At 53.9% G+C, this 17,958-nt stretch overlaps 6 protein-coding genes across 6 annotated transcripts; 2 read left to right on the top strand and 4 right to left on the bottom strand.

Annotated features, from left to right (window-relative positions):
• Positions 1-1,562: 1,562 nt before the first annotated feature.
• BDP55DRAFT_711441 (uncharacterized protein) lies at positions 1,563-3,853 on the bottom strand. Its single transcript, XM_060578183.1, has 2 exons — positions 3,318-3,853; positions 1,563-3,249 (listed from the first exon to the last, which is right to left on the bottom strand). The coding sequence occupies exons 1-2, from the start codon at positions 3,438-3,440 to the stop codon at positions 2,002-2,004; spliced, it is 1,371 nt and encodes a 456-aa protein (XP_060434522.1). The 5' UTR covers positions 3,441-3,853; the 3' UTR covers positions 1,563-2,001.
• Positions 3,854-5,237: 1,384 nt separating this feature from the next.
• BDP55DRAFT_522396 (uncharacterized protein) lies at positions 5,238-6,281 on the top strand (the record flags this gene model as incomplete). Its single annotated transcript, XM_060567785.1, has 1 exon — positions 5,238-6,281. A coding segment is annotated over one exon (1,044 nt), but the record flags the coding sequence as incomplete, so codon positions are not given.
• Positions 6,282-7,305: 1,024 nt separating this feature from the next.
• Positions 7,306-8,372, top strand: BDP55DRAFT_627522 (uncharacterized protein; the record flags this gene model as incomplete). Its single annotated transcript, XM_060571769.1, has 4 exons — positions 7,306-7,469; positions 7,544-7,816; positions 7,876-8,022; positions 8,111-8,372. 4 exons carry the CDS (start codon positions 7,306-7,308, stop codon positions 8,370-8,372), a joined length of 846 nt encoding a protein of 281 aa, XP_060434524.1.
• Positions 8,373-11,271: 2,899 nt separating this feature from the next.
• Positions 11,272-12,474, bottom strand: BDP55DRAFT_543540 (CORD and CS domain-containing protein; the record flags this gene model as incomplete). Its single annotated transcript, XM_060568415.1, has 2 exons — positions 11,272-12,131; positions 12,369-12,474. 2 exons carry the CDS (start codon positions 12,472-12,474, stop codon positions 11,272-11,274), a joined length of 966 nt encoding a protein of 321 aa, XP_060434525.1.
• A 1,765-nt stretch (positions 12,475-14,239) lies between these two features.
• BDP55DRAFT_310165 (HpcH/HpaI aldolase/citrate lyase family protein) lies at positions 14,240-15,487 on the bottom strand. Its single transcript, XM_060566674.1, has 5 exons — positions 15,230-15,487; positions 15,056-15,148; positions 14,960-14,985; positions 14,599-14,866; positions 14,240-14,515 (listed from the first exon to the last, which is right to left on the bottom strand). Exons 1-5 carry the CDS (start codon positions 15,396-15,398, stop codon positions 14,250-14,252), a joined length of 822 nt encoding a protein of 273 aa, XP_060434526.1. The 5' UTR covers positions 15,399-15,487; the 3' UTR covers positions 14,240-14,249.
• Positions 15,488-16,588: 1,101 nt separating this feature from the next.
• BDP55DRAFT_724426 (RNA polymerase Rpb7-like domain-containing protein) lies at positions 16,589-17,292 on the bottom strand (the record flags this gene model as incomplete). Its single annotated transcript, XM_060578888.1, has 4 exons — positions 16,589-16,604; positions 16,661-16,830; positions 16,905-16,985; positions 17,044-17,292. The coding sequence occupies 4 exons, from the start codon at positions 17,290-17,292 to the stop codon at positions 16,589-16,591; spliced, it is 516 nt and encodes a 171-aa protein (XP_060434527.1).
• Between the last annotated feature and the right edge of the window lie 666 nt (positions 17,293-17,958).

Consider the following 17,958-nt stretch of genomic DNA (forward strand, 5'->3'; position numbering starts at 1 on the left):
TTGACGAATATAGACGACTGCAATTTTTTTTTCATAATCTTCATGGATACCTCTTCTTCCTAAAAGGGGGAAGGAAACGCGGAACATGCCTGGTAAACGAAAACGGGGGTTCAAACCTGGGGGGGGGGGGGGGGGTTGCGTGGTGCGGGGACATTTTCAATCTTTTTTTCTGAGTCTCGTTCATGAATCTTCATCTGAAATGATCAACGATCCATGATCTGGGCTGTGGGAGTGGAAGTGGAGGAATACTAGCCAAGGATCTGGGCCGGCATGGCGTGAAAGCTTTTTTCTTCTTGTCTAGGTCTAGTCCAGGGGGGTTTTCCACGTACTGTTCCTTGTTTTCGATCTGCTTGAAGCATCAGGGCGGGGAGTTGTTCAAAGGTGTGAGGTTATCGATCGTACCTCGACGAGGGCTATTGGCCCCATGGGTTAAGTGATTTTCATTGTTCTCTGCAGCAATCGGCCGGCGGACACATTTGAAACCCCTCAATTGCGGTACAGCAACGGGGTAGCTTTAATAAATCAAAGGAGCACGGTTCAGTAAAAAATTCCTCGTCTCCCGGGGACGCCGCTTTACGCATGTTGTGCATGTGAAAGATGCCGTCCCTCTGTGGGCAGTCAAGTTTCCCCGGACCCCGAAAAGTTCGTATGATGCCTGTTTTGGGACGTTGAAGCCAGAGCCTGATCCTGAGCCCGAGCCTTGCAAGTTCTTGTGTAACTTGGATCCCTTTGGGTTTTCTTGGGTTCCTATCTTTTTCTCTTCTCAACTTTCGGTTCTTTTTTTGGAGGTCGCGTCGAAGCAAGTTTCGGTTACAGATGCTGAGACTGAGCTCAACCGGTCAACTTTACGCGGGTCAAGTGTGTATGTGTGAGAGTCTCGTCTCAACTTTTGTGTCGTTGCTTGCGTTCTTGCTAGCGTGCTTGTCGAGTCTTTTTTTTTTTTTTTAGGATAGGCCGAAAGACTGACCGATTACCAATGTCAACGAGGCTGTGTGAGGCGTAGAAATACGATGGGGTGGGCTTCCAGAGAGGGAAAGTTCAGCCGGATACCTCGACTACGTTCAGGCTCAACTGACAACAGGGGTTATCAATCTGTTGGAATATCTAATCGTGACCGAGTTGGGTTGAATATTCTTCCCGTCGGACATACACGGACGGGGAGGTGACCAATACAGGGCTGCGGTTCCACTCTCGCATCTGTTTTATCTATTTGGTTTCAGTTGGCCAGTTTGGCAATCAATCTACCAGCAACGATTAGATCTTGAGTAAACCTCCCGGACGTTGTAAGTAACTTGATTTCTACCACTGTCTAACTTTCTAGAAAGACCGAGTTTCTCGCTAGCGTGATGCCTCTCCTGAATGACGTGATGCCCTGGCCCCTTTCCTCTTCAGATTGCTGTTGAATGCTTGCTTGCATGCCAAGCCTGTTCCCCCCTTCAAAGTCCCTGACGACCCTGTAAGAGAATCTGTAGAAACCCCCCGTTCCGTCGGAAGGAGAGGATGTTGAGTCTAAGCATTCGAAAAGCAACCATGGTTCTTGGAACCAAGAGTACCAAGAGTACCAAGAGTACCAAGAGTACCAAGAGATTCCCAAGACGAGTACATCCGAGAGATCTAGATTTGTCTCAGTCGATCGTTTCGCCAAGGCAACGGGGCCAAGAAGTCCCGATACGACAACGCCTTCAGGATGTATTGCGAATGCTTGTCCCGTTGTGTCAGGATCTCACGGAGTCCGAATCCTCTAGAATATCCTCAACTTGGTGACTAACAATAGCTCACCGGCAGAAGGCGTCGAAATAGCATTCGTCTCCGTCTTTCATTTGGGCTCTCATCCGGAAGACTTGTACGTAGCAACAAGGGGCGCGTTTCCACCGGGAACCATAGTAGTGCGGATCGTTTGATTCATGTAGATTGCCCGAGGCCGTCCGTCACTCTAGACTCAAACTTTGATAGAGCTTGATGCCGATCAGGCTGCGGAATAGTCCGTGTCTAGTCCGGTTCTTACAGGGCGCTCAGATCGAGAGGGACACTGCTGCCTCTGCCAGCTCTGTATCGTCTGGGACCGCCTACAAAGTCCCTTGGCTTTGGTAACATAGCATCATCCTGGAACTTCCATCGAGGATCTTGTACGATGTATCGTTGACCCCCACCGCCGACATTAAGACTGCTCATCGTGTTCGTTCGAGTAGGGCTTGGGCTTTTTGCACCATTGGGAGCAAGAGTGAAGGCGCTTGGATCTAGCATAGAAGATCGCAGACCAGAACCAGCACGGGCCCTCGTAGAGGGTGCTGCTGGTGGGGGAGGTGCAGAGGCGGGGGGCGAGGGAGCCGCTGATGGGGGAGGCGGGGGAGCAGCACTTGGAGATGCTTGCCCAGCTGCTCGTAAGGCGGCTTGCATTGCCAGCGGCGAAGGTCCGTTTGAGGCCGGTAGAGGAGGTGGAGGCGCTGGGGACCTCGACGGAGGCGATGGTGCTGGAGCTCTGGGAGCAGCAGCAGCAGGGGGTGGTGGCGGCGCTGAGGGGGGTGCGGACGGAAGTGCTGGCGCAGACGATGGAGGTGGTGGAGGGGGTGCTCCTGGAGCAGGTGATCCAGGTAACGGAGGAGGGTGGTTGGGCGTAGTAGAGGGCTTCCGGGATGCTGGTAGTGGCGGCGGCTTCTTGCCAATAGGAGGTGGAGGCCCCTTCATCGATGCTGACGAGCCTGGCCTGGGTAGGTCGCTGGGTGTCTTGCGCAAGTTGGCAATGGATGGTGGTAGGGCCGGCGCGGCGTTAGGAGGTGGTAGAGGCGGCCTTCCCGGTGGGGCCGGCGCCGCACCGCCAGGAGGTTTTGGTGCTCCGAACGTTGGTGGCTTCGGCGCAGAAGACGACCGAACGTTGCTCTCGGGATCCGACAGATACGACGAGTCCATAGAAGCACCAGTATCAACGGCGCCACGAGTCTTCCGCAGCTTCGGCATACCTCCCGCAAAGAGTCCCCCTAGTTGTGGTGCCGCCTGCGAGGGCGGTGCAGGCGCGCTTTCTCGCCCGCTCTGGTCGCTGTTGCTTCTAGCTCGATTTCCGGGCACTGGAGGGGCGAGGCCGCCGGGAGGTTTAGGAGCACCGCCAAAGCTAGGGACAGGTGGTGCACCTCCTGGAGGCGGTCCTCCGGAGGTACCGCCGCCAGACGAACCGCCAACGACCGGCGCGGATCTGTCGTTCGTAACGGCTTTCTTGAGAGCCTTGCCTTTTGTGATATCGGAGAGGAGAGCGCCCTGTAACCCAAATCAGTATGATGCTGCGACAAGACAACCACTTCTCGTTCTGAGCTCTAAACACGTACTCTACCTCCTGGGGGTCTCGCAGGCAGATTGCCAGCTCCAGGAGGACCTCCTGGCGGCGGAGGGGGCGGGGGAGGACCGCCCATCGCAGGCATCGGCGGTGGCGGCGGAGGTGGAGGAGGCATGATGAAGCTTGCTCCTGTGTATTTTATGTATTTCCGCTTTCAATCTCGATGTGAATGATTGTTGTTGTGGTTGACCTTCGCCGATGGAGAGGTGGTCGATGGTGGTTAGGTCGTCGGCCGGAATTGGGCGGAGGTTCATGCAGGTCGGGCTTGATAGGACGGAGTCAACGGCTTCGACGGTGGGCGAGGGATGTCGTTCAGATACGGTAGAATCGAGCGACAGGGTGCTGTTTCAATAGCAGAAGGAAATCGAGGCTCTCGAGGGGTTCGATCAGAGTGTCTTCAAGGGTCGATGGGATGATGGTACTCTGGGGTCGCTTTTCAGCCGCGTGGTGTTTCGTCATCTTCGGGCAGTATCTTGGTCGTTCGCTCAAAGGCGGCGTGCTGTTAGGCGCTGGCAGTGCAACCGTTGCAGTCCCAGTGGGCTGAGGCGCTTGCCTGGTCCGAAGTACTTCCAGCTACCGTGCAGACGACACTGCAGCGCAAGTAGCTCCTAGGCCCATCAGCCTCACATGTCTCTTCACGTACCCGTGGCTGGGAAGTACGTAAGCATGCGATGTGGCGCACGTGATCCTGGGTGTGAGCACTCACGCAAGCCAAGACACCTTGCGGAATAAATCGGAATGGACCCAAAAGACCAAGTGACTGCTAGAGATGTTGAATTCTGTCTTATGCAGAGCTACAATAAAGATCTACAGCTTTAACGTCTTGGAAGAACTGGTGTTGAGAAACTCACAGCAGACGGTGTGAGTGAGGTGGCAGCGTAGCAGTTCGCGCTAGAGAGGTGCGCAGACTCTCAGAACACTCGACATGCAACGCCAGTGGACGGCTGTGGCTGCTGCCGGCCACGTTTCTTCAGTGCACCTTCAAGTATTGGCTGGGCGCTGTACTCTTCTGTACTTGCCCCAAGACGACCCCGCCGAGGAGGGGTGCCTGCCGATTCCATTGGCGCGGCGCGTTGTCCCGAGCTGCGAGAGCCTCCCTGCCGCGTGAATGATCGCCTGTAAGGCTAGGGGGGCAGGTGCGGGTAATTAGACGACGTGCTATTGGGGGGTATGGGGCTCAAGGTGGAAATTTTGCAGGAGCTCCCAGCTTCCCCCGGAACCTCCGTCGCGTCCAGAGCTCCGAGAGTCCTTCCTGTCCTCCATTTTTGCTTCATCCCACCGTCCCACGGTACCAGCGCCCAACATCACCCGGGATTCTTTGTCGGCCTTCTCTCCTCGACCAGTACCAAGCCCCAAGACGGCCTCTCCCGGTTGCTTGTCCGCCGCGGCTTCTGCCTCACCCGCCCGACCGCCCCCTTTTGCTTGATTCTCTTGGCTTGCCTCGCTACGAAACGGATCACCTACTTCGACTGCTTCGCTGTTCACCCTACTGCTGCAGCCCAGAGAGGCCAATCTACGACTTCACGCCCGATCGTTCTTTGTCTGCCTCAGATCGTCCAATCCTCACTCGCCGAAGACGCGTACGCTCCTCACCCTCCTCCTCCCCCAAGATCCGACCTCGCGCCCTATCCTCCCCGCCACGAAGATGATACGGACCGCCTTCGTCCGGCCAGCGGCTCGCCAGCCTCGATTCGTTTGTCAATCATGCGTGGGTTTATCACGCGCCGGTCAACAGACTCGACTGCAACATACCGCCAAGCCAAACGTCCCTTCGATCGTCCCTCTCCGATCTGCCAAGCTCTACGAGAATACCACATTGAGACGGGGTTTTGAGAAAAGTCGCCTGGCGAGCACGGTATCTGCTTCGGCTTCCAAAAAAGATGGTCACGAGAGGCCCGCAACGGCCAGTCCGTCGTCCAAGGAACTCCCTGATCTGAGCAAGCTGGCGGCCGTGGTTCAGCAGAGCAGAAAGCACTTCCTCTCTACGGACGGAATTCCCACTCCACAGCTCGTCATTGCAGCCTTGAAAACGTGCCAAGGCGCCGCAAATGCGATTCAACCCTATCTATCCAGGTCGGAGAATCGTCCGGCCTCGACACTCACAGCATCGACCGCTTCCAATCTGTTATCCCTGGACTCGAACTCGACTGCAGCTAAATCTGGTAGCGCGTCGATCCCGTCAGTTTCTGTCAAGGATACAGTCGACACAATCTCCGAGTCAGCATACGAAATTATCGCCCACCCCACCGTTTCCATTGGTCCCCAGGTCTTGGACTTATACGTAAACATCCAAGCTAGGCTTGGCAGGCCCGAGACACTTCCCCATGTTTTCGAATTGTATGCGTCAAAGCCCAAACCAAAGGCGGTCGAGGGTGCAATCTCCTATGTTCAGCAGAACCCAAATAGAGCAGACAAGGCAATAGAAGCAAGTGTGGCCGAAACAGCTCTGGGGGCCGCCATCGATGCCAAGAATCTGGACGCTGCGATTGGCATCGTTGAGGCCTGCTACGCAACACAAGCATTCTACCGCCAAAAGCTTCTGCGGAAGGCGCTTCTGCCCGTCTCGGCCGTGGCAGTGGCACCCTTTGGAGTCTACACTCTTGCCTCCAATCTCTCGGCATTCCAGAACACAATGGAGCCCGTGACGGCCACAAAATTCGCCTTCGCCGCCATCCTGGCTTATTTGGGGTTCACGGCGACAATTGGCATGGTTGCTAAAACCACTGTCAATGATCATATGCGACGAGTCACTTGGGCGCCCGGTATTCCGTTGCACCAGCGCTGGCTACGTGAAGAAGAGCGTGCGGGAATGGATGACATTGCGTGCGCCTGGGGTTACAGAGAGCAATGGCGACACGGCGAGGAAGGCGGTATTGAGTGGGACTCGCTAAAGGAGTATCTTGGTCTGAAGGGAATGATGCTTGACAGAGTTGAGCTGATGGAGGGAATGAGTTAAGGAACACATGTCGAGCTGAGGGTTCGTTGATGAGACGTGCGGGCACTGCGGGCACTGCGGGCACGCGGGGTGGCCTCCCACTGACGGCGTCGGAGCGGGCATTGGATGGGGGAAAGAATTGATTGTTGGACAAGGGAAGCTCGTCAGTTGGAGCTGAGTGAACCATGGAATATCTGTGCAACTGAGTTGCAAAGTCTGGACGTCGTTGCTAAGCCCCCCCTAGTCCGGAGAATAATGCGGCGGCCGACCAATCCAAATGCACATGCGCCGTCACCAAAGGCCCGCCCACAGATCGGCAATCTACGTCCTATCCCGCGCATCTTGCCAAGAGACTGCCCAGACATCGCCCAGACAGCATCGCCATCCACATGCGGATCACCAACCAGCCATGTCGACGACGCTGTCACTATCGTCTTGTTTCAAGCACTATTCCTGGCCTACCTCCCTTCTCGACTCAGCATCGGTGCATCATTGGTGACAAGATGAGTTTGACCTTGGCCTTGGATCCACATATTGGTGTAAGACCGAGTGGAGCGAACGGCCTCTAGTTGACTGCAGAACTGCAGTAGTCTCCTGGCAGTGACGAGCCATTCTGCCATCTCAATCTGAGCTAATCTCACTTTTCTGCTTGACAAGCCATAGGAGCTTTGGTATAGACCTCCACCGCACAGAATACACCCCTCACCTCATAGTCTGCACTCTGAACGAACACACCGGGGTGCCCCTCGGCAGACTTAGGACCACGACGACCCCTGCCCGCCATCAGAGCCTGACTGAAAGCGCCTCCCTGTTCGCACACGCAAGCCTGGACAAGTCCGCACCGACTCATCATAACCCTGCAGATCGGTGACTTTACAAAACGAGCCTCTTTACCTATAAAGAAGCAGAGCCTCTTGCATCACCATCTGTCAAGTGCCAATATCATCAACGCTCTGTCATCCGGAGCACCAGACGATTTTCAAAAGAAGACGTGAACGCATCTTCTACAACAACACAACAACTAAACCAACACATAACAGTCACGATGGCAGCCAACGAAGAAGACTTTACGCCTTACGACCCTGTGCGGTGTGAGCACTACGCCAGATTCGCATCTCACTTGGATAGATGGCAATTCGATGTCATGTACTGGCTTTTATTCGTTTTCAATCTGTTCATCCTATTCCTGGCAGCATGGAATTATACACGGTGAGTTCCCCCGCAAAAACCGTTGCGTCTCACGGTCATTTCTTCTCAAACAGTCTCACTGACCAACTGTTCAGGACATTGGACGCTGTGAGCGAACTCCCCGAGACGGACGCAAAACGGAAAAAAGCCATCAAGCGTTGCATCTGGTTCAATCTGGGATGCGTTTGCGTCTCGTTAGCTACGGTCATCATGGAGGTTTTCACCTTGATGGCATTGCAATTCTGTGACGGCGAGGACCTCATGTCGCTGTACTGGTCAACTTTCACCATGATTCAGGTCGGATCTCTCATCGCAGTATGCGGAGTCATTCTGGCCCTTGTCCACCAGCTGAGACAACGCAAGAACCCGTGTGTAGCCTCCCTGTCATACTTGCAAGCCTCATCTTTTTGCTAACGTAACATCACAGTCCATGGGCTCTGGCTCTCGGCACACCCGTCTTGGTTATCGCGGGTTTGTTCCACTACTTCCACACATGCATGGTCCGAAGAGTCAAGAAGGCGTCAGCGAGAAAGAGGAAGATGAGCGACGCCGGAACGCTCCCCATGAGCCAAGTGTACGTGCACCTTTCCACCCCGGGAAATTGGTTGCTACCCAACCTCCCCCCGCCAAGATGAAAACATGGACGCTAACACGAGATACAGAAACACTATTCAAGCCGAGTCTTCTGATGAGGACGACGGTATTCAGGGAGCAGAGATTATCGGGCTCACGATGGACGGCGGCCCAATCATCCACTTCAAGGACGCAGTGCCTTACAACTTGCCGAACAATAGCGAAATCATCGGGCGCTGCTCCAACGACAAGCCCATTGTCATCTGCCGCCGCGATGGCTTCCAGCTGATTTACAACGGCACGGACGAGAGAGCACCTTCTCCTAACCCGGCAACTAAGAGCACGGGTTGAGGGCGAGGGGCGCCGGTTCCGTTGCATCCCGCAGCGGACAGGCTCCACCCTTGCATTGGTGCGGCGAAGTCAAAAACAAAAGTCTAGATCCCGTCAGATCAGCCGCCTACGGCTACACCCCACGTCATAACACCAGGCACAAACGAGCAGCGTCCCTGCAGAAACGGGTCGCTACCACTCCTACACTGCACTCTCCAGCTTACAGATACACATACCTATCTGGACGACTATGACCAGCAACGCCCGTTACCGCCCAGTCACGGCACAGCCCTTCTGAAGCCTTATTCTCCACTGGCCCGCGTCCTACCCATTCTGGCTTTATCCCTTTTCGGCCTCTTATCAGGGTGATCCCTGCCATATATGGAGCGGCACGGCGGCTGGCGTAGAGCTACGACTGTAGAGTCTATTGCTAGCTCCGGCGGGCACATTGGCACACGTCCTCCCTTCCCGCGCTAGAGAGCAAAGCCACTGTCACCTGACTACCGGGCGGGCGCCGACTTCACCGTCTTGGCCGTATTACCAAGACGGACCAGTTCGTGGCAATAGTCAAGCGGAGCACGAAGCCGATCCTGACGCGGCAGTGGAAGGGCGTTTCCATCAACGGACGCCGGTCCAGCGGGGGGCGACGGAGTCCGCTTTGTTGAGGGCACCAATTCTTTTCTCTTTTACCAGCAGGCGTTCCATGGATTCCAATATTTTCCACATTCTTGTGGCGGCGGCACTCGACCTCCCCTGCATACGTCTTTTTCCTCTTTTTCTTTCTTCATTGATTCCCAATCTACGTGTTTTCATGCCTCTTGTATCCACATCACCGGCTTGGCGTTTTGGGTGATGCAGTTTATGGGGGGTGGTTGACTCGACACTAGGTACGGACGGTGTGTGCGGCGCGCACCACCATCCGTGCCTCGTGTGCCTGCGTCCATCATCCCTGGCAAGTTTTTGGCTGCATAGGCAGCTGGGCTCGGAGTTTGGAAAAGGTTTATCAATCTGTGGTTTTTCGTACAATTGCATCAGGCCGCAACAAGCCAAGACTTTTTTTTTTTTTTTTTTTGATTTCACAGTCATCGAAAATTCCCCACCCCCTGGCTTTTCTTTCGTTCTGACTGATTATCTGATATGTCAGTCGTGCCAGGGGTGTTATCACTAGCGTCGGTATTAGTTTGCGGGTAGAGCTGCATCGGGACTCCGGGAACTGCCTTGGTGTGTGTGTGTGTGTGTGTGTGTGTTGTTCTCTCACATGCACACACATACTTGCGGTTTATCGGAGGGGGGTACCCACGTCCCCTTATTATCTTGGCTTTTCTTGGTTTGCCCTCACAGAAAAAAAGCTGTTGAGAAAACCTTCCGCAAGGGGGGGAAGGACAGGAAGCTGGCTAGCTTGGCTAGGGTACTAGGTAGATTGAGAAAATCAGATAAGCCAACTGAGAGCATTACACACAATTTACACACGGGCAACTACAAGCGTGACGACCTACACAAGCGCGGCAAGGCAAAAACCACTGTCACCAGCCACTACACACCGTCCACCGGCACTTGAGGAACCCGTCATGATGATCGCCAACTTTATCTTCCAGACTAAGTAAAGTGATGTCTCTGGTGAATTAGTTAGGTATTTTGCTGAACCACCCCCATGCGCGACCCGAGTCGTTAGCAGCGTTTCCGACTGCTTGGCACAGAGCAATCGCGGCATTCTAGAGAAGTACAACGAAGGCGGCAGTGCAAGTTAGACACAAACATGGACTTTTTTTTTGACTTTTTTTTTTTTTTTTTTTTTTGAAAAAGAGTAGAAGAAACTCTGACCGCCAACGAGACGCAATGGACAGCGGTTCGAATGCCAAGACGTAGTTCGACGTTCTGTTAGCCAGGCCGTGAACACTTTATCCACGGATCATCACTTCCGTCATCATCTCAACAAATGGTACAGATACGTTAGTTGACGCCGCTGGCGACAATGTCGCAAAAGCGCAGAAGGTGCACGGATTCTTATCCGTAGGTAGGTAGGCATGTGTATTCTTAGAAACCATTCAACCTGAAGCGCAGTTCTACCATGGTTATCTCAAGCAGAGAAAAAAAGAAAAAAAAAAGGCCCAAGGTGGCACACACGGTGAGAACGTTTCGGATTTCCAAGTGTTGGACGAACGAATCCGTGGACGAGAGACAAACAGTGCTCGTGCTCAGGGGTGGCAGGGCTTGCTGGAACTTGGAGGCTGCTTTCTTGCGAGGCTGGCCAAATCTCTATCCGATCTTTGGAAAGAAGAACCCATTGCACACGGATTTTCACCGAGTCAACTGAGGAGGCCGCGTATCACGTTTTGTCTGCCAAGACCTTGGTCACATGCCGTGGCACATACCAGATCACGGCTCGAGTCGATCCCCCAAGGGCCTTGTCCTCCTCCGGACCTCTCAGAGCATGACCTTTGAGCACGCCGCACGGTGATGGGCTAAGAAGATAACATACATTCCGGTTGAGTCAGAGGCGTCATCAAAAAACGAAAGAGCCGTAGAGCCGTAGAGCCGTAGAGCTTGGGAGAAGTGGGGGTCCAGAGCCAAGGAGCATGTCTTGAACTTTTTCTTCATGTTTTACGGTTTTTTAATTTCTTGGATTACAGCAGCTACCGCATCCTTGGGTGGCACATGAGTGTCTCACATACCCATCTAGAGGTATCTTGTGTCCTTCTCTTGTATCTTCTCTTTTTTCCCCCTGTGCGTCTAGAGGTTGCCCGTGTCTCACACACGTGTTTCCTCATTCGCTTCTCTCTCGCGTCATCTTATCATCTCTTTTGGCTGACGTTTCTCCTGGGATCGTAAACCATCTAACTCCGATGGGCCGCATGAATGCTCTCCCGGGAAACGTGAGTGCGCGAGAGTGTAAGTCCGTACATGTGGTGGTGTCTTGGGACTATTGCAAGCGCCCCGCCTTGCCGATTTGTAATATCTCACCAGTGAGACGGTCGTCACTGCGCAGGACAGGCCACGACTCACCGCCGGCCTTGGCAAGGTTCACCTCAAGTTTTGTGCCAAGCACCTTGAAGGTGGACTTTTCCGTATCGATTGGCGCAAACAGAGGTACCTCGGTGGTGTAGCGCTTGGGCGGCGAGTCTGAGGTGGGCAGGTCGAGAGCGATGGACTGCGACTTGAATTCGATCTTGGCCGAATCCTTGACGATCTTCTTTAGGAAGAAGGAGGCGATGACGGTAGAAGGGGTCTGGTAGAAGTCGGTGCGAACTGTATCAAGCTTCTCCTCGCCGCCAGCTGCCGCGGCGTTCTTCTTCTTGCCACTCCCGATAAACAGGTGACGACTCTTTGTCTTGCAACCCTCAATCTTCATGAACTGGTCAAACTCAAGGACGCGGCGCTTGCAGCAGCTGTAGCCTTTGGAGCCCTCGTGGAAGATGGGGACGCCGGGATGGTGGACGCAAGACTCGCCATCGCGCGAGGAGGCCTTGCGGTAGGTAGCCGAACAGGCCTTGCGACGGCAGGTGGTCCCGTCGGGGATCTCGAGGGAAGCGTCGTCGGACTCGGACTCCGGGGGTGGAGGCGGAGGGGATGGAGCGGCTGTGGCTTGAGAGAGGGGCTTGCGTGCCGGTTCCGCTGCCGATGCGAGCTTATCGAGGAAAGAGGGCGCGTCCGCGGGGTCCGCTTGGGGCTTCTGCTCGATCTTTGGGGGGAGGTCGGTTGTGGAGTGCTTGCCGGTTGTGCAGGGGGGGATGGTCATGAACTCCTCAAAGGTGAGGACACGGGGCTTGCAGCACTTCCAGCCTGTTTGGTAGCGGTGAACGAGGTTAGCCGCGGTGTCTCGTGTGAAGTGTTTCCAATGCGATTGATTGCGGTTGAACGGGGCTCATAACAAGGAATATGAGAGGTGCAATTGGACGAAAGAGGGGGAATCCCATGACATCCGCACGGGACAGGAACGGGAAGGACGCGTTCTCCATCGAATATGGCGTAGTACTTGTGTAGAGTTTGTGCGGTGATGGGGGGGTTAGGAGTGAGTACCTTTCTGGCCTTCATGGAAGACGGGAGGACCAGGGTGGTAGACACATGGCTCCTCTGCATCGGAGTAGAGCTTGCCGCAGCCCTGGTGGACGCACTTTTCTGCCATGATGGGCTGGCGGGATGAGCTTGTGCTGCTTGGCTTTCGCTACCGTTTTCGCGTGCTGAGGTGAGATACGATCGAAGTTTGCCGGACACACAATGATTCCCCAAGGAATTGGAGTGGAAGGAAAGGAAAGAAAAATTGTTAAGGATGAGCAAGATTCAGGGTTGACGACGGGTGACGTTTGAGAATTGGTGTGGATGAAAGAGGCGGCGGGTCTGGCAGGATGTAAATTGTCGAAAAGAGCCCCCGTAAGTGGAAGTGATGAGTGAGGGGTGGTTGTCGTCGATGGAGGGGTTGCTATGTTCTCCAGGATTCCAGAATTTCCCAGGGGGTCGTCACTGTGATTTAGCGGCTCAAAATTATGCATGTTGGGCACAAGCTCCGGCAAATCTCCCTGCTGATTCGCTAGAGATGGGCAACAAGGGGTGGGGTGCGGCTGTTTTGAGGTCTTCACCGCCTTCCAAAAGAATAGGTCCGTATGAGACCTTATTCGGCAACAATCGACCGAAGATGTGGCAGGTCACACCCGGCCTTGTCCTTGCAGGTTCAGAGTTGCAACTCGGCCGGGGTGGAAGTTCAGTCGGAAACTTCAACCTTACGACCCAAAAAAGACCAGGCATCTTCAGCCCACACTTTTACCTTTTCTTGCCCATTTCATCATCACAAGACAGACTGGGACGAGCAGCAACTTTGCTTTTCTCGTGGCGGATCCAATCATTCAATCAATCGGACTATTTCGAAACGATCACAAACGGGCGTTTCTCTCCACACCTTCGCAACTTGCAGACATTGGCAGGTCACATCATCTCACTTTGAATCTCACAGACATATATCAAATACGCCCACAGACATTGTACGCCCCTCCAGCTCAAACCCAACTCCAACCTACCCGGATCCCTGGTGCCAGTCATCATATTTGATATTCCCATCCTTTCTCTCTCTCCCCCATCTTATCTTCCCAGCTGACCGAGAACGAAGCTGTTTCACAGCTTTCGAGCCTCCTTCCTTTCTCAATTCGGGTGTAAACTGCGTCCACACACTTTGGTGGGATAAATGTCAGATTACAAGTTAATCGCAAGACATCCACAGTAGACTTGCCATTTGATCTGCAGCACTCATAAACATGTTTGCACCAACACGACGTTTATTTCAAAAGGTTCAACCATGTCGGATCACCCTCTTCTCTCGCGATGAGTGCGGCTTGTGTGTGCGGGCCAAATCGGCACTCTCCAACGTGTGGGATCGCCGGCCCTTTGCTTACACGGAGGTGGTCATCACGAAGCCAGAAAACAAGAAATGGAGAGACCTTTACGATTTCGACGTGCCCGTGGTAAGTTCATCCTTCTTCCCTTGCCGCGTGGGATAGAGGAGGCCATCCGATGATGCACATCCACCTTCGCAAAAGTTTCCCGCAAAAGTGAGCCTTTCAACCTTTCTCATCTGTTGACGTGTGCCCCTTTACCCCAGATCCACATTAGCAAAGCCGAGGCCCCTGAAGAAGATGTCAAACTCGTGGGCAAAGCTGTCAAGCTCATGCATCGATTCGACCCAGATCAGATCGAAGCCAAGATGGATCAAGTGGAGGGAGGAAAGTGAAATTGTCAAGATTATCTTTTTTGACTCATCCAGAACGGCCGCAGCGCTGCTTGGCTCGGAGGAGGTAGCCAGCGGGCGAGCCAAGAGTTCGGTGAACCAAGCAGCACAGCACAGCCTACTCCCCTACCCTATTCGATACCCTTTTACTCTCGAGAATCTCTAGGCATCTCCTACGGCGTCATTCAGTACGATCCACCCTTGGCCGGCTTCGCCCCTCCCCTGGCTATACTCAATGACTCCGATACTGTGTATTGCAATGCTGTGTAATCCGTCGCCACACTAATCATGTCGAATCCCTTATCCGCGAAAAACTTGGATTGCTCGCCACTCGTGCAGAAGATGCCGGCCTTCTTACCCGCCTTGTGAGTCGCCTCGAGGATGCGCTCAATAGCGTCGCTCAACTCCTTTTCGATGACGCCGTTAATTACAGGGTGGCCAATGTTGTTCCCTATGATGCTGGTCAGTTGAGGTTGTTCAAAGTCTAACGAGGAGAGGCCAAGGAAGTGGCTTAGATGAGTGGACTGTACTAACCAAGATCAAAGGGTCCAATGAAGAGCGCGTCGATACCATCCACCGCCGCGATTTCGTCAATGGACTCGAGAGCCTCCTTGGTCTCAATCTGCACAATCGTCAACAGACTGTCGTTGGCCTGCTGCAGATACTCCGTCATGCTGGGCGCCGGGCTGAAGCGCTCCATAGCGAGAGGCGACCCGAACCCACGTCGTCCCCATGGCGGGAACTTGGCCGACTGCACCAGGTCCTTTGCTTCCTGGGCGGTCCGGAGCAGCGGCACGAGAATCTGTTCAAACGTCAGCCAAGCTCTCTCTCTCTCTCCAAGATACCGCCATATAAATGAAACGTTCTTCCCGATTCGCATGGACTACTTGCTTACCCCGTGAGCGCCGCAGTCCAAAGCCCCTACAGAAGAGTCAGTTCTGGTTTGCCTCCAAATGTGTGAACCGATCAATGAAAAGGGGTGTGTCCTTACGCTTCACCATCCAACTCTGCATATCGGGCAACCTCACAATGGGAGATACACCAGCCGCCGCAATAGCAGGGACGGCATCGTGCATGGCGCCATCTGGAAGAGAACAGACAAAGTCAGCTCTCATCGTAACCATCGGGTCCAGAATCAAGCGGTTCTGATAGATCCAATACTCACCATCAATATTCCCATGCTCACAATCAACCAAAACCCAGTCCACGCCAGGACTCCGAGCAAGCACCCGCGAGACATTGGCGCTGGGAATCATCTGCCACAACCCGAAGCTGGGGCCGGCGCCCTTGGTAAAAGCCGTCCGGAGCTTGTTGGCCACTTGCATCGCCGACATTGCTTTGTATGGAAAAAAGTGTATTGTACTTAGTTGAAGTAGAGATTCAATTATTTGTTCAAGGTAAAGAGGGCGGTCACAACAGGTTCTTGTGCGACGTCAGACGACACTCTTTTTCCTTTCTTCAATGTCGTTATTGTTTTTGCGTCACGATGTGAACCAAGCACCGGAATCGGATCATGATGTGTGAACCAACCAACCCCCCAATGTGTCACCCGCGCCTTATGTCAGATACGCGTAGGTCTGGTCACTCTGGTGCGGGGATGGTTTACTGGTCCTCGGGGGGAAAGCCGGCCGCGGGCCCCATCTACGCATGCACGCGGATTTTAGATAGAGGCGGGCCGGGAGGGTAAAGCGGGTTTGTTACTGTGCCTGGCAAAAAAAAAAAAAAAAAAAAAAAAAAGGAGCAAGACCCACGAGACGGAGAGATTCAGGCGGCGGGGTAATTTGTTAATTGTGATTGGGGGCATTTGTCTATCAGAGCTAGGAAGGAAACGTGGGGGAAATGGGCGTCCGGGTGGGGCTAGCCAAATTCCCGCGACCTCAAGTGCTTGCTATCGTCAGGTACCTTACCTCATGTCACGTAAGGTAAGGGGCCTAGATGGGACCTAGGTAAGAGTGCAGTTAGTCCAAACTTGAGACCTCCAAAGCTTCAGAAAGGACATAAATCTTGTCACAAATGTAGACTTTCGAAATTCCAACTGGTGGCCATGATTAAATGACCGCGCCAGAACCCGCCCTAGGCGACATTGTGTATGCTCGTAGCTTTACTATTTTTCATTTCGTTGAGTGTAGGAAAGCAACAGCTTATTGTACAACTTTCAAGACGGAACCCAGATCTGATGCTGCGGATCGCAAAAAACGCGCCAGCGATGTGCGATGTAGGCATGTGTATGCCCTCTTATTCCCTCTCCAAACTTTTCTCTATCTTTTGCTTCCCGGATGCAGATTGGTCAGCGTAGCGATGTCTCGTTTGTGGCCCAAAGACGACTCTCTCGATATTTCGTCCGGGCCTTGTCCAAAAGGATTGCTCTGCGCGGTAGCAACACTTGTTGCCATGATCGGCCAAGGATACACTCGCATAGAGTGTCGAATACCCACCTCTCGCCGACCGATGTCTGTATAGGTCGCGCTGGGCGTGGCTGTTCGTGGTGGCCCGTCTCCTTACTCTTTCCCATCGGGGATGACATTTAGTCCTGGAGGCAGCTTTTGCACGGGTTTGTAAGTGATACCCAATCATAGTTCTGCAGATGTTGACATACCCTAGATAGTCCTCCTTGATGCTGCCAATCGCCCACATCTCACCGACTTCTGTGCGCGTACCAATCACCTTTACGCGCACGTGAGTTCCCGGCTCAATGATGGTATCTTCATTGTTGGTGAACTGCGGCGGCGTCGCATTGGGATCCCACTTGATCTCGGACGGGATCAGCTGGTAAAGAAACGGCAGCGGTTAGTTATCGACGAAAAAGGTACTGCCTGGCCAGCGCGGAAGCGAGAACCTACATGTGCCGACACGAATAACCGCAGAGGTCCCGCCTGGGCGAAAAATCCCTGGTGGTTGACTGAGTAGACCACAGCATCAACCTGGGTTCATGTCAGAAGCCGCTTCCCCGACAAAGCCAGGCAGATTTGTAGCAATTACCGTCTCGCCCTTGAAGGGTCGCCAAACCACGGCTCGGTATCCCACCGTGAACTCGGCCAGGCCACTGCCCGGAAGAATGCGACCCTCGGAAATATCGAAGGTATCCATGATGGAAATGATGTAGTAGCTTCCTGCGCAGGTGCCTTCCACGTCCTTCAGCAACTTGCTCGTCACCAGCTCGTGCATGTTCCGGCCAAAGTAGGAGGGATGCAGGGTGACCCTGCGCTCCATGTTGTAGAGGAAGAACATCGTGGCGGTTTCTGCGGCGTAACGTGCTCAGGGGAGAGAAGCGGATCGTCGTCGTGTCGTCGTCAGCGATGCTGCCCGTGTCCAACCTCCAACAACGCGTAGGCGCGTTATCAACACAAGCTCCCCGTATTAAATGCGACTAATTCTAGTGCTCGTATCGACGTGGTCTCAGTCGGTCCGGGATCCAGTGACACGATTGGAAGCGTGGGGGGAAGCAATCGATGCACGGCTTCCAATTGTTGACCGGTGAGTAGGGTCAGAAGTCGCGAGCAAGGTGAAGCTAGAGAGTTCCACGCGCGAAACGCCTCGGAGAAAGAAAATACACAAGGACGGAATGAAGGAGAAGCGCGAGGAATCGGAACTTTGACCGGTGGTTCCTCTGTGATGCGCTATAGGAGATGCGCCGCCAGCGTAGAGACTCGACGGGTGGTGAACGGAGAGGTTGTACTGAGATAAACCCGACGAGGCTGAGATGGCCTTGTTGCGGCGAGAAGTGGCTCCTGAATTTTTTGGCCTGCGGGCAGCCACATTTACATATGCCCCAGGCAGGAAAAGTGGATTTGGCAGAAGTGCAAGCCACACCTTTCACCGACCACACCTTGCACACCTCGTCCTGTCGCGGTTGCGCTAAAGAATTACGCTAGCGCGGAAGGCCCCATGGCGGAA

The sequence above is a fragment of the Colletotrichum godetiae genome (genome assembly GCF_030913485.1).
Source record: "Colletotrichum godetiae strain CBS 193.32 chromosome Unknown BDP55scaffold_5, whole genome shotgun sequence".
Classification (NCBI taxonomy): Eukaryota; Fungi; Ascomycota; class Sordariomycetes; order Glomerellales; family Glomerellaceae; genus Colletotrichum; species Colletotrichum godetiae.